The sequence below is a fragment of the Schistocerca piceifrons genome, chromosome 2 (genome assembly GCF_021461385.2).
Source record: "Schistocerca piceifrons isolate TAMUIC-IGC-003096 chromosome 2, iqSchPice1.1, whole genome shotgun sequence".
Classification (NCBI taxonomy): domain Eukaryota; kingdom Metazoa; phylum Arthropoda; class Insecta; order Orthoptera; family Acrididae; genus Schistocerca; species Schistocerca piceifrons.
Genome location: NC_060139.1, coordinates 867,801,164 through 867,825,288, shown reverse-complemented (window position 1 = coordinate 867,825,288; position 24,125 = coordinate 867,801,164). Strand labels below are relative to the sequence as shown.

Genomic DNA, 24,125 nt, shown 5'->3' with positions numbered 1-24,125 from the left:
CCGGGAGTTTTTAATTGTTTTAGTTTTCAGTTAAATTTTTGTGGTTTTGACTGGTAAGAACCAATACTCTACCAAAGGATATTATTGTATCCCGCTACTGCAGAATGATACTGCAGCAACAAAACATGAACGGGGAAAAAAACGAAAATAAAACTTAAGTTGCAAAGGAAATGCGCCGTATACAACAACAAAACAGTGGTCGTACAACCGTCTGCCAACAGTAAAGTGTGTCAAAGGCTTTAGGAACACTATGCAATGCTTTATAACAACAAATTGCCACCGATGTGGGTGACGTGACAACTGTTTAGATTCGTTTGAGCAGTTGCAGGCGGGCTCATGCGCAGTTGAGTCGCGTATGAGTAGTACCTTCTCACGCTTCTGGTTACGGAAGTGTGGCTGGGCGCCACTACTTAATATTGCCCCGGTTCGGAAATATCATAGATCCGAGGCTGATGCACAGAACAGTCAAAATTGTGGTGGGAAGGTGGGTCGTCTCCACGTGACCTGTGTTTACGTTCAGTGATTTTGTTGTTTCCTCTTCGTTTATTGCTCGCACGTTAAATGATAACAAAACGGATTTTTGTGGCCGGGAGCTATCAAATGATTTAAAATACGTTCGCATAATTACGGCAGGCTAAAATATGTTAATAGTTTCACATTTTATTTCCACCTTTGACAGTCAAGCATTAATCGCCTTACAGAACAATGAAGTTATTTTTGCTGGTTTGCTAAAGAGATTTGGCTTTTATTAATCCTTTCTACTGAGGCAGTCAAGTTATTTGAAACGAAGTGTTTAATTTCACACTATTGGCTAGTTTTAACTGTTCTCTTCATTTCAAGTGAACGTATGGCATTATGCTATAATAAAGAACCAAACATGAGTACTGGTTCTCCAAGAAAATTTACATACGGATGTGCGTTTTAAGCTGAATTATGCGCTTTATTATGGTTCGCGAAATCCCGACGCTCTTGGAGTATCCTTTGATGTCTTGTTTCTTTTATGACAAATGTAAGATCTTTTAATGTTTTACACGTACGAACATATGGGCTTCCTGCGTCATCGTAGCTGCGCAAGCGCGGTGACGCCAGTTATCTGGCGCTTTCTTGCAATTGCTGAAACGAACCTATTTCTAACAGGTTGCGGGAAAATATTGCGAATGGTGGTTTGAAAAGCGTTACATTCAAAGCAGATTTCCTTTTACGCAAGATGAATTATGTGCGAGAATGTACATTGAATTTCTTAAATCACAAAGCATTTGACTCTCATTTAAAAATCAACTCTTTGAGGACGACCATTTAGAAGTATTTCGAGCCCAGAAGATGAGACATTTGCGTCGTTATTAAAAATTTTACTGGCACATTTGTGTGTGTATCTTAAAGTGCAACACGCGCAAAAAAGATCAACATCATACGTGGAAGCTTAGCTTCTCTTCCAACTTATTAATCTTAGAGACCAATATCATACGGTATGTGAATGCTATGTACCGGGTTATTACAAATGATTGAAGCGATTTCACAGCTCTACAATAACTTTATTATTTGAGATATTTTCACAATGCTTTGCACACACATACAAAAACTCAAAAAGTTTTTTTAGGCATTCACAAATGTTGGATTGTGCACCTTTAGTGATTCGGCAGACATCAAGCCGATAATCAAGCTCCTCCCACACTCGGCGCAGCATATCCCCATCAATGAGTTCGAAAGCATCGTTGATGTGAGCTCGCAGTTCTGGCACATTGTGTCTGTCCACTTCACCATTAAGAAGAAATGTTGCTTCATCACTGAAAACAAGTTTCGCACTGAACGCATCCCCTTCCATGAGCTGTTGCAACCGCGCCGAAAATTCAAAGCGTTTGACTTTGTCATCGGGTGTCAGGGCTTGTAGCAATTGTAAACGGTAAGGCTTCTGCTTTAGCCTTTTCCGTAAGATTTTCCAAACCGTCGGCTGTGGTACATTTAGCTTCCTGCTTGCTTTATTCGTCGACTTCCGCGGGCTACGCGTGAAACTTGCCCGCACGCGTTCAACCGTTTCTTCGCTTACTGCAGGCCGACCCGTTGATTTCCCCTTACAGAGGCATCCAGAAGCTTTAAACTGCGCATACCATCGCCGAATGGAGTTAGCAGTTGGTGGATCTTTGTTGAACTTCGTTCTGAAGTGTCGTTGCACTGTTATGATTGACTGATGTGAGTGCATTTCAAGCACGACATACGCTTTCTCGGCTCCTGTCGCCATTTTGTCTCACTGCGCTCTCGAGCGCTCTGGCGGCAGAAACCTGAAGTGCGGCTTCAGCCGAACAAAACTTTGTGAGTTTTTGTACGTATCTGTAGTATGTCGTGACCATATGTCAATGAATGGAGCTACAGTGAATTTATGAAATCGCTTCAATCATTTGTAATAGCCCTATATATTAATTTAAGCTATTAACTTTTCTTATTTGTGTATTCGTGATACTTAAGAGTGATCTTGCTATTGGCTGACTACATCACGTGTCCTATTGCTGTCATCAGCTGGCGAGATCATGTGAATGAGCTATGACGCTTACAAAAGCGCATCGCAGTCTCGGTTTCAATGCTTCGGAAAGTGACATGTGTTATTTGGTGGAATTCAAATGTATACCTTCGTAATACGAAAATACGCAGCGTACATGTTGCTGCACATCAAAGGTCTTTCAAAACCTGTTTTTCCTCTTGAGTTTCGTTTTCTAAAGTGCTGGGAAATTATACGTCGGTATATAAAACCATAAACATTCAAAGGATTGATGACTTTTACAGTGCCGAGGAAGAGTATACTGTCACTTAACACGGAAAAAGTGTATTTTGATCCGGGAGAAAGTGTATTTTTAACCGGGAAATCCGGGAAAAATCCGGGAATTTTTTTTTCCTTGTCCACGTATACACCCTGTTATCCGAAGCCATAAGCTGGCAATCTACATTTTTACATGATCTTACGATATTGTTTCTAGTTCATCAGTGTATGTTCTTGGAAAAAAATAAAACTTATTATTTCCTAAAGTAGGTTTCACAGTCAGCACTTCGTTTTGCCACAAGTTTCAACTTTAAGACCTAATGTACTTCTTTTAACTGAATATTTCGCATTTACTTCCTTGTCATTTCAAAAGTCTGACTTTCTCTAGATCTTCCTTCATTTTATTTTTATACCATTTGTGTCCCGACACCTCCGCCTTTGGCCGTTAAAGAAAAAAAACAGTAAATTTAAGTTTTTATGCTGTCTGTTTGATCCGGTACAATCCGAAATTGCTTTGTCAGATGCAACCTGAACGTACCGCTGTGTTATTTTTCATTCCTGTTGTTATTGCTTGACTAGACGTGGTCACAGCCCACAATATAGAAAATAATATCGTTTATATGTAAAGGCACAATAAAAATGTAATACTACTTACTTGCAAACAGAGCTCAACTCCAAAAATTAAGTTTGTGTTCCGGAAAATCCACTAGGAACAGTTAACATCGCCTCATAATTAAAACCTCGAATGTTGGAAAAGTTATGCGCGGTTGTCTCACTTTAATATGGTTGCCTAACAGTATACGTGTTTTCTTTTTTTCCTGGCTAGTTGTCTTGTTCTTCCCTTGTTCACACTGCTGTGGCACGACAGTTACTGTCGCTAGCGGTAGAGTGAGTGGCAAGAAATGAAGGAAAAGAAGAAGGGTTTAACGTCCTGTCTACATCGAAATCATTAGAGACGGAGCCCAAGGTAGGATTACGAAGGATGGCGAAGGAAATGGCGTGTGCCCTTTCAAAGGAACCATCCCAGCATTTTCCTGGAGTGAGGTAGGGAAATCATGGGAAACCTAAAGCAGGAGGGTCCGACGCGAATTTAAACCGTCGTCCTCCCGAATGCGAGTCCATTTTGCTAACCACTGCGCCACCTCGCTTGGTTGCTAGAGTTTAGAAATAGTTCTTCTCCGACAAAACCCGCTGTCCGAACCTGCCCGACGTTCGCCTAGTGATATAAATCTAGAAGATAACATAAAATGATGAGATAGGGAGCGTCCACAAAGGGAAGTTTTACGCCTCTATATTACCCCAAAATCGTTAAAATTTAACAAAAAATGAAAAATAGAGCTTTTTATGGTTTGTGGAAATCGCTATATTTAACAAAAGATAGTAAATTTGATATTACGACTTAACATTTGCGTGCGTGAAATGTAATTTAACAGAGAGCGAAAAGGGAGATTGTGTTTCGTAATATAAAACTAAGATATCGTTCTGTAACTTATGTTTATTACTTCCAAGTATTTTCTTTTTCGTCCTCCTCCTGCTTTTTGTATGCAACGTACGTATGACGCAGAACTCCAGCTTAATTTTAAATGAGCAAATACAGTGGCTTGTTTGCTCTCGTTAAATTACGTTTCAGTCCTGTTGTAGGAGAGCAAAATAACAAAGTCGATTTTATTTTTCACCTTTTGTCAAATGTAGGGATTTCCACATATCACAAAAATTATTATTATGTATAAAGTGTAACGATCTCTGCATAAGAACGACGACGGGCAGACTGAGTCAATAATTAAACCACTGAAGACTAAAGACTGTCATGGATATGATGGAGTATCTAGCAGAATACGTATCTAGCAGAATACTTAAGTAATGTGCTGCATATGTTAGCCCTGTATATATATCTGTAATTTTTCCTTTCGGAATGGTCAGTTTCCTGAACGATTAAAGTGCTCAGTGGTGAAGTTGCTTTATGAAATGGGGAAAATCAGATAATGTAGCCAATTTCAGACCAGTTTTTATGCCATCAGTTCTGGCCAAAGTTATTGAAAAGGCTATGTATGTAAGGCTAATTGATCAATTCATTTCACATAACTGGCATAAAATCAACTGTTTGGTTTAACAACTGAAAATGCTACATTCTCCTTTTTCTGTGAGGTACTGGGTGGATTAAATCAAAGTTTCGACTGCTAAGTTTCTTTTTAGCTTTCGCTTTAAGAACAGACAGCAAAAGGTCATTCTCCACAGTGCTGAGAACAGCCATGATGTGGGGTCCAAGTGGGGCACGGTTAAATTGTGGTTTCCCCAGAGATCGGTGCTGGCGCCGCTCCTGTTCCTTATTTATATACATGATACGCCTTCTAGTATTACAGGTGATTCTAAAATATTTCTGTTTGTTGATGACACTAGATTGGTAGTAAAGGATGTTGTGTGCAACATTGACACCGTTTCAAATAGTGCAGTTCGAGACATAAGTTCAGGGCTTGTAGAAAATAAACTTACTCTAAATCACAGTAATACCCAGTTTTTACAGTTTCTAACACACATTGCAACAACAAGTGACGTTCTAATTACACAGATTTGGCGTATGATTAGTGAGACTGAACATTTCATGTTTCTAGGTGTTCAGATAGATAGTAAATTGTCGTGGAAAACCCATGTTCAGGGTCTTGTACAAAGACTTAAATGCTGCCGATTTTATCATTAGAACAGTATCAGAAGTAAGTGATAGTTCGACACAGAAACTAGTCTACTTTGATTATTTTCATTCGCTTATGACTTGTGGTATATTTTGGGTAACTCTTCCCATTCTCAAAGGCTATTTTTGGCTCAGAAATAGGCGGTTCAGGCAATAAGGGTGTAATTTCATAAACCTGTGTTCATTAGGCTGCTGGGCATTCTGACATTGACTTCACTCTCTCTAAATGTGTGTATACTTTGATGTCGTTCCTTGTTAACAGTATCAGCTTATTCCCAACAATTAACAGCTTTCACTCAGTTAATGCTTGCCAGAAATCCTATCTGCATTTAGACCGCACTTCCTTGACTCTTGTGCGGAAAAGCGTGCAGTATCCATTTTCAATAAGGTACCACAAGATTTCAAAAATCGTACTTGTAATCCGTGCACTTTCCAATCTAAATCAAAGGGTTTCTCGTGGGTCACTCCTTCTATTCTGTCGAGGAGTTCCTTGAAAAGTTAAGCAAATTCTTGTGTGAATTGTCATTGCGTTCATATAAACTTACAGCTTGCCGTCTATTTAGGATTTATAAACATTTTGTTTTATTTATTATTACTTTTCTGCTGTACTATCGTATACTAACACGTTCCATGACCACGGAGATTTGCTCGTCAATTCGTTCCCACGTAATTAGACGTGTAAAATAAAAAAAGTAAAAATGAAACTAATACTTTACCGTGGAGGAATGAAAAGGGGAGATGGTGATACAGACTTTCGCTGTTTTACTTTGAAGCCCGCGCCGCCACGTTGAATGCCCCATAAAGTTAGCAGACTAAAGTTTACAATTGCTTCTTGTTCTAAATTTCTGTCGTGTGCACGCGACAGCTGTTTCAAATAGCAAATGTCAAAATCCTTTCGTGAATAACACTGTTAAGAACACATTTTCAGACGCTTTTCTAATCTCAGTTGCACATTTCACCCAGTAATAGAACACATTGGCCTTATTAATGTTACTTTCGTATTATTATACGTTTTGAATAAACAAGAAGAAAAGTATGTGGCGACGAGACTGATATTTATTTATTTATTTATTGTTCCATGGGACCAAATTAAGGAGAATTCTCCATGGTCATGGAACGAGTCAATACATGAAATTATAACACGATATTAGAAACAGATAAAATGAAATATAAAAAAACATATTCAGGTGACAAGTCGTAAGTTTAAATGAAGAAAATCAACAATGTAACACTGGAATTTGCTTATTTTTTTAGCTCTTCCAGGAGCTCCTCGACAGAATAGGAGGAGTGAGCCATGAGGAAACTCTTCAGTTTAGACTTAAAAGAGTTTGGGCTACTGCTAAGATTTTTGAGTTCTTGTGGTAGCTTATTGAAAATAGATGCAGCAGAATATTGCACTCCTTTCTGCACAAGAGTCAAGGAAGTGCATTCTACATGCAGATTTGATTTCTGCCTAGTATTAACTGAGTGAAAGCTGCTAACTCTTGGGAATAGGCTAATATTGCTAACAACAAACGACATTGAAGAAAATATATACTGTGAGGGCAATGTCAGAATTCCCAGATTTTTGAATAGGGGTCGACAAGACGTTCTCGAACTTACACCACATATAGCTTGAGCAGCCCGTTTTTGAGACAAAAATACCCTTTTTGAATCAGAAGAATTACCCCAAAAAATAATACCATACGACATAAGCGTATGAAAATATGCGAAGTAGACTATTTTTCGTGTTGAAGTGTCACTTATTTCAGATACAGTTCTAATGGTAAATAAAGCAGCATTTAGCTTCTGAACAAGATCCTGGACATGGGCTTTCCACAACAGCTTACTATCTATCCGAACGCCTAGGAACTTGAACTGTTCCGTCTCGCTTATAATATGCCTATTCTGTCTGATCAAAATATCGGTTCTTGTTGAATTGTGAGTTAGAAACTGTAAAAGCTGAGTCTTACTATGATTTAGCATCAAATTATTTTCCACAAGCCACGAACTTATTTCATGAACTACATTATTTGTTACTGTTTCAATATTACACACAAGATCCTTCACTATCAAGCTGGTCTCATCAGCAAACAGAAATATTTTTGAATCACCTGTAATACTAGAAGGCATATCATTTATATAAATAAGAAACAGCAGTGGCCCCAGCACCGACCCTTGGGGAACGCCCCACTTAACATCACTACCACTCTCAACATTGCGGAGAAAGTAAGAGGCGAACCAATTGTAAGCTACTCCCCTTACTCCATAATGGTCCAACTTCTGCAGTAATATTTTGTGGTCAACACAGTCAAAAGCCTTCGTTAAATCAAAGAAAACACCTAGCGTTCGCAACCTTTTATTTAATCCGTCCAAAACCTCACAGAGGAAAGAGAATATAGCATTTTCAGTTGTTAAGCCATTTCTAAAACCAAACTGAACATTTGACAGCAAATTATGTGAATTTAAATGCTCCAGTAACCTTGTATATACAACCTTCTCGATAACTTTAGCAAACACCGATGGCATAGAAATGGGTCTAAAATTGTCAACATTATCAATGTCTCCCTTTTTATAAAGTGGCTTCACTACCGAGTACTTTAATCGGTCAGGAAACCGACCACTCCTAAAGGAAAAGTTACAGATATGGCTGAGAACTGGGCTAACATACATAGAACAATACTTCAGTATTCTGCTAGATACCCCGTCATATCCATGAGAGTTCTTGGTCTTTAGTGATTTAATTATTAACTCAATCTCCCTCTTGTCAGTATCATGGAGGAGCATTTCAGGTAACAGTCTCGGAACACTTTTTTCTAAGAGCGCTATATGATTCCCTGTTGGGACTAGGTTTCTATTTAGTTCATCTGCTGTATTCAGAAAGTGATTATTAAATACTGTACATATTTGCGACTTATCAGTAACACGGACATTCCCACTACGCACAGATTCTATATCCTCGACCTATCTCTGCAGACCAGCAACTTCCTTTACTACTGACCATATGGTTTTAATTTTATCCTGAGACTTAGCTATTCTATCTGCATACCACATACTTTTTGCCTTCCTAATAACATTTTTAAGCACCTTACAATACTGTTTGTAATGGGCTGCTGCATTTAGATTTTGACTGTTTCTAACGTTTTGATATAATTGTCACTTCGTTCTACAAGATATTCTTATCCCTCTAGTCAGCCACCCAGGCTGCCTGTTTGTGCTAGTACCCTGTTTTAAACGTTCTAACGGAAAGCAACTTTCAAAGAGCATGAGAAAAGTCTTGAGAAAAGCATTATATTTATCGTCTACTGTATCAGCGCTATAAACATCTTGCCACTCTTGTTCCTTTATAAGGTTTACAAAGGCCTCTACAGCAACTGGATCAGCTTTCCTGAACAGCTGATGACTATATTTAACACGTGTTGCAGCACAAAAATCTTTTAAAGTTAAAATTTGTGCATCATGATCTGAAAGGCGATTCACCTTTTTGCTAACAGAATGCCCTTCTAGTAATGAGGAATGAACAAAAATGTTGTCTATGGTTGTTCTACTGTTCCCTTGCACTCTCGTTGGAAAGAATACGGTTTGCATAAGATTATATGAATTAAAGAGGTCTACCAGCATCCTCTTCCTTGCACAATCACTTATACAATTAATATTGAAGTCACCACATATAACTAACTTTTTGTATTTCCTATAAAGTGAACCAAGAACCTCCTCTAGCTTTAACAAAAATGTTGTGAAATCGGAGTCTGGGGATCTATAAATAACAACAGTTAGAAGTTTAGCTCCGTTAAATTTAACCACACCTGCACAACATTCAAACACCTTTTCAGTGCAGTACTTTGAAGCATCAATTGACTCAAATGGGATGCCGTTTTTCACATACATGGCTACTCCCCCACACCGCAAAGAGCTCCTCGAAAAGCTGCCAGCCAACCTGTATCCTAGTAAAGGAAGCCTCTGAATTATCTCCTTATTTAAGAAGTGTTCAGATATACCAATAATTTCAGAGTCAACATCTATAAGCAGTTCACTAACTTTATGTCTAATACCTTGTATATTTTGATGAAATATACTAATTCCCTCATTACTCGGATACCTAAGCTTTGTCAAAAGTCATTCCCTTGTTAGAGAGACTTCCCTTAAGCAGGAATACCTATCAGCTGACTTCAATCTAAAAAAGGTGCAGCTCTAACAGCCACTACTGCAGGAATTTTCCCATGAGTGATCCCACCAACCCCACCTATGCTGTCACCTATAAGCTTTGCCAACCTCCCCTTCCCATACCTGTTGTGGTGCAGGCCATGTCTTTGTCCCTTTTGCCGATATTGAAGGAAACGTATTTTGCTATGTTTGGTCGGAAACTAGCCTTTCCTTCCCATAATGTTCTTTTTTCGAGTTGGGTTGATAGAAAATCCGAAATAACATGACAGAAATAAAGCTACTACTGTGAAAGTAAACAGTGCAACCAAAACTCAAGAGTGTAAAAGAAAATATCGATTGAATAATTTCACTTAGAATGAAACGAGAACGATTAGTACACCTACAAGCTGGTATTTTTGAACAAAACACTTCCACCAGAAGCTAATGTTTGGAGCAGCCGACATACCTGACGCCAGTTTAAAAATTGTGACGTCATAACCACTCCACTTATTATACCTAATACTTTGTATGTCTTTTATATACACTCTGTAATCAGAAGTATCCGGACACCTAGCTGAAAATGACTTACAAGTTCGTGGCGCCCTCCATCGGTAATGCTGGAATGGTGTTGGCCTACCCGTAGCCTTGATGACAGCTTCCACTCTCGCAGGCATACGTTCAATAAGGTGCTGGAAGGTTTCTTGGGGAATGACAGATCATTCATCACGGAGTGCTGCACTGAGGAGAGGTATCGATGTCGGTCGGTGAGGCTTGGCACGAAGTCAGCGGTCCAAAACAACCCAAAGGTGTACTATAGGATTCAAGTCAGGACTCTGTGCAGGCCAGTCCATTACAGGGATGTTATTGTTGTGTAACAACTCCGCCACAGGTCGAGCGTTACGAACAGTTGCTCGATCGTGTTGAAAGATGCAAACACCCTCCCCAAATTGCTTTTCAACAGTGGGAAGCAAGAAGGTGCTTAAAACATCAATATAGGCCTTTGCTGCGCTCCCCCTCCATGAAAACCACGACCACACCATAACATCACCGCCTCTGAATTTTACTATTGGCACTAGACACGCTGGCAGATGACGTTTACCGAGCATTCGCCATTCGCACACCCTGCCATCCGATCGCCACATTGTGTACCGTGGTTCGTTACTCCACACACCGTTGTTATACTGTTCAATCGTGCAGTGTTTACGCTCCTTACACCAAGCGAAGGGTCGTTTGGCATTTACCGGCGTGATGTGTGGCTTATGAGCAGCCGTTCGACCGTGAAATCCAAGTTTTATCACCTCCCGCCTAACTGTCATAGTCCTTGCAGTGGATGCTGATGCAGTTTGGAATTCCTGTCTGATGGCCTGGATAGATGTCTGCCTATTACACATTACAAGCCTCTTCAACTGTCGGCGGTCTGTCAGTCAACAGACGAGGTCGGTCTGTACGCTTTTGGCTGTACGTGTCCCTTCACTTTTCCACTTCATCATTTTCCACTTCACTATCACATCAGAAACAGTAGACCTAGGAATGTTTAGGAGTGTGGAAATCTCGCGTTCAGACTTATGACACAAGTGACACCCAATCACCTGATCACATTCGATGTCCGTGAGTTCCGCGGAGCTTCCCATTCTGCTCTCTCACAATGTCGAATGACTACTGAGCTCGCTGATATGGAACACTCTGCAGTAGTTGGCAGCACAATGCACGTAATATGGAAAACGTATGTACTTGGGGGTGTCCGGATACTTTTGATCACATAGTGTACCTTCTGTTTGTGGATCAGTTATATTTGTCTAAGCCGCGTAATTTTATCTGTGATTGCGACGTTCAGTCATCAGGCGGCTGGTCTAAGACGGTCATGATCAAATAAATAATATTTTTGCAGAACAACAAGAAAGTGTTTCCTTTTTAAAGGCGACGATATTGAGTAAATTTAGGGAAGGGGTTTTCGTGGAAGACTGGAGAGGATTCTACTGTCACTGTCGTATACTTCGTGTGGGGTTCACGAGAATAACGGGGGCGCACAAAAGCGTTTGAACAGTTGTTTTTCTTCTCGCTACATACGCATACGGAGTAAGACAGAAACGCAATAATATTGGTACAGAAAATCTTCCACCTTGCAAGCACTGCTCAGTGGTTTGTGGAGCATAAAAAACCAGTAACCTCCCCCCCCCCCCCTCCAATTCTCTAAAGAATCGATCTCCCATAATCAATAATCATTACTTTAAAAATGAGTTAAAGTGACGATATTTGACATTAAGCATGTAAAACCTTTATGGTGGAAGACACCAAATCCTAATAATAATGTTGGTTTTATTAGTACCAAATTATTCACCCACAGACAAAATAAAAAGTTCAAATGAAAAGTGGAATATGTTCAGTAGTAGAAAAGTAATAAACTGAAACGTCATGCATGATACTAAAGCATTATCACATTAAAAACAGATATTTCGTATGCGATAAACGGTTTTTCTCTCATTATTTTTTGGGGCTGCAAACGAGAAAATCGAAAAGGTATCCTCAAGAGCGGGAAGTTATAGATTTTGGACGCTGGTGTCTGGAACGAAGTCGACATTGACTCATCCCTAAGGTGTTCCATTGGGTTCAAGTCGGAGCTCTGTGCAAGCCAGTCCTATTCATGAATGTTATTGTCCACGAACCGTTACCTCACAGGTGCTGCATTATAACAGGATGCATTACAATGTACCTACAATCAATCATTGTTTCCAAGCTGTTCGTCTGCTCTACGGAATGCACTGTACTGTAACTTGTGTTACAGTGTTACGTGTATTTAGCATTTTCCTAAGCACAGTTATGGGAACCACACTCAGACCAAGGAAAACAACTCCATACTGTAGCACAATCTCCTCTGTACTTCACTGTTCGCACTACACATGATGACAGGTAACGTTCTAGACGCATTTGTAAAACCTACTCCCTTCCACCAGACTGACACAGTGTATACCGTGATTCACCACATGAAATCAGTCGTTCCCAGTTATCAACTGTCCAGCACTGTCGTTGTTCACACCGCCTGAAGTGTCGTTTAGCACTGACTATAGAAGTGTGTGGATTATGAGGGGCTGCTGAACCATTGTACTCCATTCTTTCTAATGCCCTATGCATATTAATTGTGCTGGCCTGACTGCTCGCAGGACTTTGGAATTCACCTGTGATGCCTTCCGCTGATTTTATGTGAATTCTTACACGCACCTTCAGAGTACTCGACAGTTCCTGTCCATCAGTACATCAGATATGCCTGATCTTGTTATAGCTGTAGTTCGTCCTTCGCGTTTCCACTTCACAATCACATTACCAACAGTCGACTTGGGCGGGTTTAGAAAGTTTGAAACGTTCCTGATGGGTATGTTGCTCAGGTGGCACCTAATCACTAGTCCACTGTCGAAGTCTGAACACTATTGACCGATCCAGTCTACCCTTACTGCTTGTCTAGAGCCAACACAGTACTCACCAGCTTCTATTATACTGGTGTGTCCGCCTCTCGTCATAACTAGTGGTGAATTCCGCGTTACGTCACCATGTCCGGATGCATTTCATCAGACCTTGTATACTGCAATGTGCTGTCCCGGTTTTTGGTAGCTGGCGTGTATGTTTTTTTTTTTGGGGAGGGGGGGGGGGGGGGGGAAGGAGGTAGTAACACTGGCACGTTGTGTATCTTTGCCATACACAGAGTGCAGTGCACAGGAGAGGGTCTTGTTTATGTACTACGTGTTATGATTTATTCCCTGTATCTTTGCGTATGGATCGCAGGAAGAATAACAACTTAAATGCCACAGTGCACACTGAAATAATTCTAGTGTTTTCTTGGTGACCGCTGCACGAAGGATTCCGTAATATGTTACTACAGGGTGTTTCAAAAAAGACCGGTATATTTGAAACGGCAATAAAAACTAAACGAGCAGCGATAGAAATACACTATTTGTTGCAATATGCTTGGGACAACAGTACATTTTCAGGCGGACAAACTTTCGAAATTACAGTAGTTACAATTTTCAACAACAGATGGCGCTGCAAGTGATGTGAAAGATATAGAAGACAACGCAGTCTGTGGGTGCGCCATTCTGTACGTCGTCTTTCTGCTGTAAGCGTGTGCTGTTCACAACGTGCAAGTGTGCTGTGGACAACATGGTTTATTCCTTAGAACAGAGGATTTTTCTGGTGTTGGAATTCCACCGCCTAGAACACAGTGTTGTTGCAACAAGACGAAGTTTTCAACGGAGGTTTAATGTAACCAAAGGACCGAAAAGCGATACAATAAAGGATCTGTTTGAAAAATTTCAACGGACTGGGAACGTGATGGATGAACGTGCTGGAAAGGTAGGGCGACCGCGTACGGCAACCACAGAGGGCAACGCGCAGCTAGTGCAGCAGGTGATCCAACAGCAGCCTCGGGTTTCCGTTCGCCGTGTTGCAGCTGCGGTCCAAATGACGCCAACGTCCACGTATCGTCTCATGTGCCAGAGTTTACACCTCTATCCATACAAAATTCAAACGCGGCAACCCCTCAGTGCCGCTACCATTGCTGCACGAGAGACATTCGCTAACGATATAGTGCACAGGATTGATGACGGCGATATGCATGTGGGCAGCATTTGGTTTACTGGCGAAGCTTATTTTTACCTGGACGACTTAGTCAATAAACAGAACTGACGCATATGGGGAACCGAAAAACCCCATGTTGCAGTCCCATCGTCCCTGCATCCTCAAAAAGTACTGGTCTGGGCCGCCATTTCTTCCAAAGGAATCATTGGACCATTTTTCAGATCCAAAACGATTACTGCATCATGCTATCTGGACATTCTTCGTGAATTTGTGGCGGTACAAACTGCCTTAGACGACACTGCGAACACCTCGTGGTTTATGCAAGATGGTGCCCGGCCACATCGCACGGCCGACGTCTTTAATTTCCTGAATGAAGCTTTGGGCTATCCGAAACATACAGGAGGCGGCGTGGATTGGCCTCCCTATTCGCCAGACATGAACCCCTGTGACTTCTTTCTGTGGGGACACTTGAAAGACCAGGTGTACCGCCAGAATCCAGAAACAATTGAATAGCTGAAGCAGTACATCTCATCTGCATGTGAAGCCATTCCGCCTGACACGTTGTCAAAGGTTTCGGGTAATTTCATTCAGAGACTACGCCATATTATTGCTACGCATGGTGGATATGTGGAAAATATCGTACTATAAAGGTTCCCAGATCGCAGCGCCATCTGTTGTTGACAATTGTAACTACTGTAATTTCGAAAGTTTGTCTGCCTGAAAATGTACTGTTGTCCCAAGCATATTGCAACAAACGGTGTATTTCTGTCGCTGCTCGTTTAGTTTTTATTACCGTTTCAAATATACCGGTCATTTTTGAAACACCCTGTACATTCCTCACATAAAACTTGAAATTTTATTAATAGGCTTTGTAAGGTGTCAGGCAAATCCAACACCTTCCATGAAAACCCTGACATGATAAGCAAATCCAATAGTATGTCACATAGCTCCGAATAAATCGTGACATTAAATTAACCAAAGTAATACGAGGAACGAGTGAGCAAGTGGAATACCACAGACTAACACAAGAATGCCTAAATGCATGTCATACCTTCCCACCGTGAGACAGACGCAGTTCCGAGGGGAGAAACGAGAACAGAAGCCGAGAGCAGAACCGTGTTAAGCGAGAAGGCCCTACGATAAGGGACGGACACCCATGTCGCCAGCTAACCGCTACGACCACACCACCCGCAAGTTTTTAGCGTGAGACTTTTTCGTGTCTCTGTTACATTAGGACCACCCCCCAGCCCATGTTAAAAGCTAGAGCCCTCCAGAAGAACAGTATAGATCTTACGATAACGCTAAAAGGACCACACCAGCTGCAAGTTTTAACGTGAGACTTTTTCGCTTCTCTGTTACGTTGCAAACTTTAAAAACATTGCCCCACCACGAAAAGTATAACGTTTCTCATTGGATAGACATAATTTCTGTAGGCGGAGCTTAAGGTTAACATTGAGACCCTGATTGGTCAGATGAAAACACAGCCAGATAGTTTTTTTTAAACCAACTTCGGTAAATTGTAGTAAGGAGAAGTTAGGAGAGAGTTGCTTCGGAGACGGCGAGGTGAGCGGAGCTGCGCTGGCCGCCGCCCCCTGACGAACACCGACAAGGTAATGAACGCACGCGATGCCGCATAACAGCGCATAAAGCTTCACTCAGAACTGTAGAAGTCTCATCTGTTACACCCCCTTTACGTAATACTAGTGTCGATCGTCAATTAAAGCTCATGGTGTTCACATTTGCCACTTTAAGTAAAAATCTGAAACTCGATGATTTTTCTGTTATATAGTTATTGAGAAACCACATCAGCCACTGTAATTTACGACAAGTTAGATAAGTAATTAAAGATAATTGAGGGTACACCATTTTGATAGTTTTCTCTCTTGTGAAACTTAATTTAAACCTAGATTATAGATGTGATATGGCATAGGTCATCCTTCGATCCATTGTAGAACTTGGAAACCCATTCAGGGAATATTCGTTCACATTTTTGTTGAACGCAGTTGGCTTTTACCATCCTGTATTAAAACATTTCCTTTTATCAGTAGTGCAATTTATAAACGATGTTTTGTGAGTAGAATAAAATTTCCAATGGTAAACTTAATTGCTTTTTCGACTTTATTTTACCAGCTAACTAAAAATAGGAAAGCCTTGAACCCCTTCCACTAAATTTAGTTAGTATTAAGATTGCTTTACAGGGAGTGCAGTGGAGCTGACGCTGAAATCATTAAGTATTTGGTTATATCATCGCTAGTCTCACTGAACTCTTCTGAATTCTACATGTCAAGTGTGGTCTGACGTCTCCTTACCAGCAACAGGTCCCAGGTTCAAACTAGTCAATTCCCTAAAAAACACGCTCAGAGCGTCGTTGCGCGAAAGTGGTAGGGAGACACGATATAGAACAAACAGACACCACGCAGAATGCTTAGAGCTTTCGAAGGATAGTTGTCGTCTATCTTGAAGTGACCCTCATTTTAGGATTTTCATCAGCTCAGAGGCGTCCTTCCCTGTTTAAATAAGCCTGTGGCAGTTCGTGCTGCCCTTCTTTATAAACCTTTAAAGTAACCAGTTATGACTACGTGATATGCATCCACATACTTGAGTAATATTCTAGAATTGATCGCACGAGTATTTTGTAAGATGTTGTAGACTCACCGCATTTTTCTGATATCCTACCCGTGAACCGAAGTCTGCCACCAGCACGTAAGCTTACGTGATCGTTCCATTTCACATCCCTACAAATTCTTATACCGATTTAATTGTATTAGTTGACTGATTCCTGTTGTGACTCATTGATATTCTAATCATTGTATACTACTTGTCTGATTTCTCAGAATGGCACAGTTCTACATTTTTCAACTTTTAAAGCAAGTTGTAAGTCCTTGTACCACTGCGAAATTTTATCAAGAACTTACTGATTATTTGTGAAGCCCTTTTGAGTCAGTACTTCATTATACACTCGTGAGCTAAAAAATTATGACCTTATGTGTTTAACAGCATCTTGATGAATCTTTGAAATCCGATACAGCAGCGACTCCACGTGGCATGGATCCAATAACTCCTTGGCAGATTTCTCGAGTTACGCTGCTCCAGATGTCTTTTCACAGGTCACGCAGTTCCCGTAAATTACGGACTGCTGGTTTGTAGGTACGGAGCTGTCGCCCGGCACCATCCCAGATGTTTTCCCTCTGGTTCAGATGTGGCGAATTAGGTGGCCAGGAGATCACGTAGAATTACCTACCATTACAGCTACCTACCACCTTGCTTAACGCACTGTAAATCGATTCACCCCTTGAGACCCCTGTAGCTATGATGCCAAATGTGCCATCAGTGTCGAGGAAGACATCGAATATGAGAGAATGCTGATGGTCCGCAGTAATGACAGCTGTCACGGTGCTTTCGATTACAACAGCATGTCTCATGAAAACACGTCTGACTGTTACCCATAGCATAATATTGTCCCCATTGGCCGCTGTTCGTAGTGCAGTGCATGTTGCAAGTAGCCATTCACTTGGCTGACGCTGTTTGTTAACACGACAAACTGCATGATTTAACGAAAAATGTGATTTATCCGAGCAGGCGACGCGTTTCCTTTGAGCCACGGTTCACTCTCGATGATTCTATGCCCATCACAGTCACAACTGATGATGTCATTGTGTCATCACAGGAACACATAAGGGTCTGTTGTGAATCCCCGTGTTCAAGAATGTGCTCTAAATGGTGTGCTCCGAAACACTTGCGCCTATACTTACATTGTACTCTGTCGTCAGGTCTACCACAGATTGGCGCCTTTCAGAGCGATAAAGCCTCCGACTTCGACGTTCTGTGAAGACACGTGGACGTCCAACCCCTTGTTGCTTGTTGTTTATCGTCTTTCAACCATTTTTTGTGTCTGCTCATGACATTAGGATTGAACAGGTGACCAGCTACGACATTCCTGAGATGCTTGTTGCCATATGCCCGGCCATAACAATCTGGCCTGGCTTATTTCAGTGGATTACACCATTTGCGGCTCGCGTCTTCGATACAATGATTCCCCATTTTTATGTGCCCCGCTTTCGCACTTTCTGTACCATGTCACGTGCGCACACTGCTACCCGGCATTCACTTTCGCGGTGGACAGTGGTCATAATGTTTTAGTTCATAGCTGTAGATAACTGCATCGTTTGCAAAAGCCCGAGTGTATTGTTAATATGTGATTTTGTTCATTGTGTGCCAGGCCATTATTACACAACATGAACAGCAGGAGCCCCAACACACTCCCTTGGGGCATGTCTCCTGTTGTTTTTTCATCTATCGAAGGCTTTACAGCCACGATAACACGTCTATTCTTCAAAGACTGTGCAAAAAATAACTCGGCCTATACCTGCTCAGACGGTATAGTAGGTGAGGGGACGATGGTAGTTTTGGGGATTGGGTTGCTTGTGGCCATCTGGAAGGGTGCACGGTAGGATAGTTGCAGTTCAGCCTGATCTCGAGAAGAACTAAAGTTGGCGGGTCTGCAAGCAATCGTATTAATAGATTGTGTCGGTACCACAAACAGTCCGACAAGTCAGTAGTTCTGAGTAGACTGCCGTATAAGAAAATTGGTGCATAAATAAGACAGTCGCTGCTAATGGATGAAGTGCACAGTTTAGCAGGTGGCAGCAAATTGAGGCAGCCACCCCTTAGGAAGAGAGGTATGGACTCGCTCAACACAGAACAGAATGCGTTTCTACATGGGGCCACGTTATTTCGCCCGAGCTCCACAAACTAACGTGGCCGCCCCTTCGTAATCAAGGGGTTGAATACCCAGCGCTGAGAACGAGAGTGCGTTTCTGCGCAGGGCCATGTTATTTCGCCTGAATTCTACCAAGAAATCCTCAAGCCAGTTATAAATTCCGTTTGCTTGTCTTTGTTATCGTACTTCCGTAAATACGTGTTAGTTTAGTAGTACGTCGCGTGAGTATGGCGGGGGGCGGGGGTATTAAATTGTAAGGTCTAAAGCCTATGTAAGTGGGCCGCCGTGTCGGCAAGCTGACTCCTGCAAGCGACATAACGTAACGAGTGGTTGTTTCCCTCCCGGCAGCAACATGGCGGAGGTGGCGCATTTCCCGGACACGAAGCCGGGCCGCACGCTGAGCTACAACGCCAAGCAGCTGATCGCCCGCGAGCTGGAGATGGAGAAGCTGCGTCGCGCCGAAGCGAGCTTGCTGGCTGCCCAGCCCACGGACAAGGACAAAACTAAGGACAAGGACAAAGCCGTGGACAAGACGAAGGAGGCCCCAGCTGTGCCCAACCACTTGCAGAGTCTCAAGCCCAAGGCCATCTCCGAAGTCAGCAGGGTGAGTACCTACATCAGTCCTATGTTGCTATATTTGTTTATCATAAGTTCGATCCTGTAAACAAACGCCCACTAAGTGGCTGATCGCCGGTTACAGTGTACCTACACGATATATTGTAATGTCACTGGAAATAAACTGCAGTGACAAAAGTCATGGATATGTCCTAATATCGTGACGGACCACCTCCGGCCGGAGTACTGCGGCACCTCCACGTGACTGGACTCAACAAGTCGTTGGAAATCCCCTGCAGAAGTACGCAGCCATGCTGCCTCTATATCCGTCGATAATTGCGAAATTGTTGTCAGTGCAGGATATTGTGCACAAACTGACCCCTCAATTATCCCCCATATATGTTCGATGGGATTCATGTCGGATGATCTGGGTAGCAAAATCATTTGCTTGAATTGTCCAGAATGTACTTCAAACGAATCGCGAACAACTGTGGTCTGGTGACATGGTGCATTTTCATCCATAAAAATTCCATCGTCTGGTTGCGAATGGTCTCCAAGTAGCCGAATATAACCATTTCCAGTAAATGAACGGTTCACTTGGCCAGATGACCTAGTCCATTCCATATAAACTCGGCCCAAACCATTATGGACCCCCACCATCTTGCACAATGCCGCTGGCCGTTGTGGCAGAGCGGTTCTAGGCGCTTCAGTTCGGAACCGCGGTGCTCCTACGGTCGCAGGTTCGAATCCTGCTTCTGGCATGGATGTGTGTGATGTCCTTAGGTTAGTTAGGTTTACGTAGTTCTAAGTCTAGGGGACTGATGACCTCAGATGTCCATAGTGCTTAGGGCCATTTGAACCATTTGCACAATCCCTTGTTGACAACTTGGGTACATGGCTTTGTGCGGTCTGGCCACACTCGAACCCTTCTATCAGCTCTTACCAACTGAAAACGGGACTCACCTGACCAGACCACTGTCTTCCAGTCGCCTAGGATCCAAGCGAAAGGGTCACGAGGCCAGGAGGGGCGATGTAGGCGATGTCGTGCTGTTAGCAAAGGAACTCGCGTTGGTCGTCTGCTGTCAAGCCCATTAACACCGCACGGCTTTAACGGATAAGTTTGTCGTACGTCCCACATTTATTTCCGTGGTTATTTCATGCAGTGGTGTTTGACTCTTAGCACTCAGAAATCCGTGCAAAAGCCGTTGCTTCCGGTCGTTAAGTGAAGGCCATCGGCCACTGCGTTGTAAGTGATGAGAGTAGTGCCAGAAATTTCGTGTTCTCGATACACTCTTGACACTTTAGATCTCGCGAATTCCCTAACGATTTCCGAAATGGAATGCAACTACCATTCCACGTTCGAAGTCTGTTAATTGCCGTCATGCGCCATAAGCACGTCGGAAACCATTTCACATGAGTCGCCTAAGTACAAATTACAGCTCCCGCCATCCGTGTATGTGCATTTCGTTGTTGTTATAGCGTGAAACAAAATGCAGGAAGTTGCCCTAGGCTACTCGAGAGATACAAAGAGGGATGCCACTTCATCTGTATGAGCAGAAATTACCAGAGGGGTTGATCATTATGCCACTACTGTTCTTGCTTTATATCAATGATCTGCCATTTTATTCGAATGAGTGGGCAGAATTTGTCCTGTTTGCAGATGATACAACTATTGTTGTGAAGCCGAGCCATGAAGCATCAACAGATAAAATAGTAAATGATATTATTCTGAACGTTACTGACTGGTTTTGCACAAATAGGCCAACTTTTAACTTCGAAAAGAAAAAGTTCTCAGGACATTCTGTTTTTTACTGTCAAAAATATCCTAGTTCCTGTTAACCTGGTATTCCGAAAAAAAGGTAGAAAATTTAGATTTCTTACGTGCGCATATTTTTGAAAACTTAAAAGTGGATAACTGTATAGTAGACAACCTAAAACGTTTAGAATGACTTTCAAATGTTTAGCCTACTGATGATGCTGCGTCTGTAAGAAGGTTGCAACATCATAAGGGTGTAGCGAAACGCGTGAAGACCGTAGGACATGTAAAACAAGATTCAGAGTCTGTCGCCGGCCGCTGTGGCCAAGCGGTTCTAGGTGCTTCAGTCTGGAACCGCGCGAATGCTACGGTCGCAGGTTCGAATCCTGCCTCGGGCATGGATGTGTGTGATGTCCTTAGGTTAGTTAGGTTTAAGTAGTTCTAAGTTCTAGGGGACTGATGACCACGGTAGTTAAGTCCCATAGTGCTCAGAGCCATTTGCATCAGTCAATCGCAATAAAACACTGGACTGAGTGGGGCATAGGTTTTATTACAAATGGCAGAACCTTGTTTTACAAGTCCTAAGATTTAATCCAATAATGACGGTAGACGACACGTCGTTTTAGATAAAGGAAAATATTTACCGATCTGTACATCTTTATTTTTCGAGAAAGATGGCGTAGTGCGAGTAGCATTCGCCCCCTGGAGTTGCGTACAAATTTAATTATGTATATAGATAGACCATCCATCCCCGGAATCGAGAATCTTGAATATTTTTGCCTGTTATCGATATGGCCGCATCCTTCAACTGCATTGACGTAGAAGCTTAAATGTTGAATACCGCCAAGGGACTTCAGACTTTAGTACGCGAAATGAAATTTAACTTAATACATCTTCCCTTTGCTGAGAAAAAGGGATCTTAACAGATGGGTGGACGGAGAGACAGTTCGTGTTATATAATTACAAGTTAACCATTTTCGGATATTTTTCCCTCTACTTGTACTGCGAAACCTCGCTTCTTGCCAAATTTCGTGATATCACGTAAACGGGAGGTATCCTATAGGTTTTGATGAGCGACTTTGCGACTATCAAAATAGGTGACGAAAATGTCCGTATCTTTTTTACACCGCCAAGGGACCGTAACCTTAGTAAGTGTCTTAAATTTTAACTTTATAGTCCACCCGTTCCTGAGAAAAAGTGTTCTAGACAGACGGACGGACGGACGGACGGACGGACGGGCGGGCGGGCGGACGGACAACAGCAACAACAACAACAGCAACTGAGCGATCCTGTAAGGGTTCCGTTTTTACCGACTGAGGTACGAAACTTTAAATAAATCATCAGTTCTTTATCGCCAGGTTTAAAGTCACTTGTACGTTGTTGAGTTTAAGTGATTTTAAGACGTCTGCAATCTGTCCTTCCTGATTTAAGTTCTTCTCACTAAAATGTACGCGGTTCCATTCTGTTTATCTGTCTCTGTCGCGGTACTTCCATTTACTAACATCGACATTTTCTTTAGTGTTCGAACTGGAGAGAAAAGAACTTTGAAGTACGCCTCTTTATTGTCAAACAATTAATAACTTTCACATAAAATAGAAAATCTGAAAGCTATTGAGAAGTGTGTAGTAAGAGCGTCGAGTGTAATCTGAAACAATGCTGGAGAGAAGCTGGAAGACACAGCGTTTTGAGAATAAATCCCCTTAAATTATTTCCCACGTGTAATTGCCACTCCCCATGGCCTGAATGAGCCTTTGTTGCGCAGATATAAGGAGAATATTGTCCGACGTTGTAAACGACGCTAAGAACTGATGCGATCCTTTTATGAGTTATTTCTATTAATAGGGGTGCTCGGAAGAGCAAACCGTATAGTGATTCCACTTATACGGCGCTCTTTGTCTCTTGATGGAGGCAGCGTGGACTCGGCATTGGCGGAAGCGAGCGTTCCGTATTTATGGGCGCAAGTCGGCGCCGCCGTATTGTGGTCTCTTAATGACACATACTTCACCGAACCGTGTTTGACTTCCGGAAGAAATAGCCATTAGCGGAACAAGCTACCCGCCCCGCGCCGTTCCCTCGGCTTTTACAATCCACTTGATGCCTTAATCGAAGCGCTGAATAGTTGCGAAACACCGGCGGTTAACAGCCCGTGCCTTATTCATATGTTCCTTGGCGCTCAGCCTGCGATGCGCAGATCGAATTGCCGGGAGTGAGCGCATCATCGTTCGGTTGCTTATGAAGGAGGGGCCTGTGCAAAGCAGCGTTGTGATGAAGCTGTTTTACGAGGGGCAGTCACTAAGTTGTAAATATCATCTAGGAAAAAAAATCAGCGGGTGAATCATTACGAAGGATTATGGTGTGATGGTGCAGCACAAGAAACTGAACCTGAACCAGTGGATGAGAAAGGATTAGATGAAATACAGTCTGACGGAATAACATCTGCCGTAACATCACTTAAGAACAGGAAAACGTTGGGAAGAGAATCCTGAATTGTTAAAATATGGAGGAACTGTGCTACACCTACGACTTTTACATCTCTTGAACGAATGCTGTAAGAACAAGATTATCCCCAAAGACTGAAAGATTGCTAGAGCGATATCAGTTTTTTTCCCTCCTTTTCCTTTTTTTTTTTTTGTAAAAAAAGGGGAGATAAAAGCCTTTGCAATAAGTACAGAGGAATAAGTTTACTGGGCTCATCAAACGAGATATATGCTAAGATTTTAAACATAAGCCTTAAAAGCATAACGTAAATAATACTGTATGAGGCACAAATGGGTTTTAGGAAACGACGCTTTACGATAGATGTAGTTTTTATCTTACACCAGGTAATACAAAAACGCAGAGAATATATCAAAGAAGCACACATTGCTTTTATTGAGTTGAAAAAGCTTTTAATAATGTCAGTAGATGGAATCTTTGGAAGACAATGACGAGTCGCGGATATCAAAAACATCAAATAAATGCGATAAAATTG

At 42.0% G+C, this 24,125-nt stretch overlaps 1 protein-coding gene across 2 annotated transcripts in view; it reads left to right on the top strand.

The window, feature by feature from the left end:
- Positions 1–24,125, top strand: part of LOC124776232 (chromosome transmission fidelity protein 18 homolog) — a 490,396-nt gene that overhangs the window by 200,025 nt on the left and 266,246 nt on the right. For both annotated transcript variants that reach the window (XM_047251092.1, XM_047251091.1), the window contains exon 18: positions 19,192–19,447. In XM_047251092.1, the coding sequence (XP_047107048.1) occupies positions 19,192–19,447 (256 nt within the window). The remainder of the gene's footprint in view (positions 1–19,191; positions 19,448–24,125) is intronic.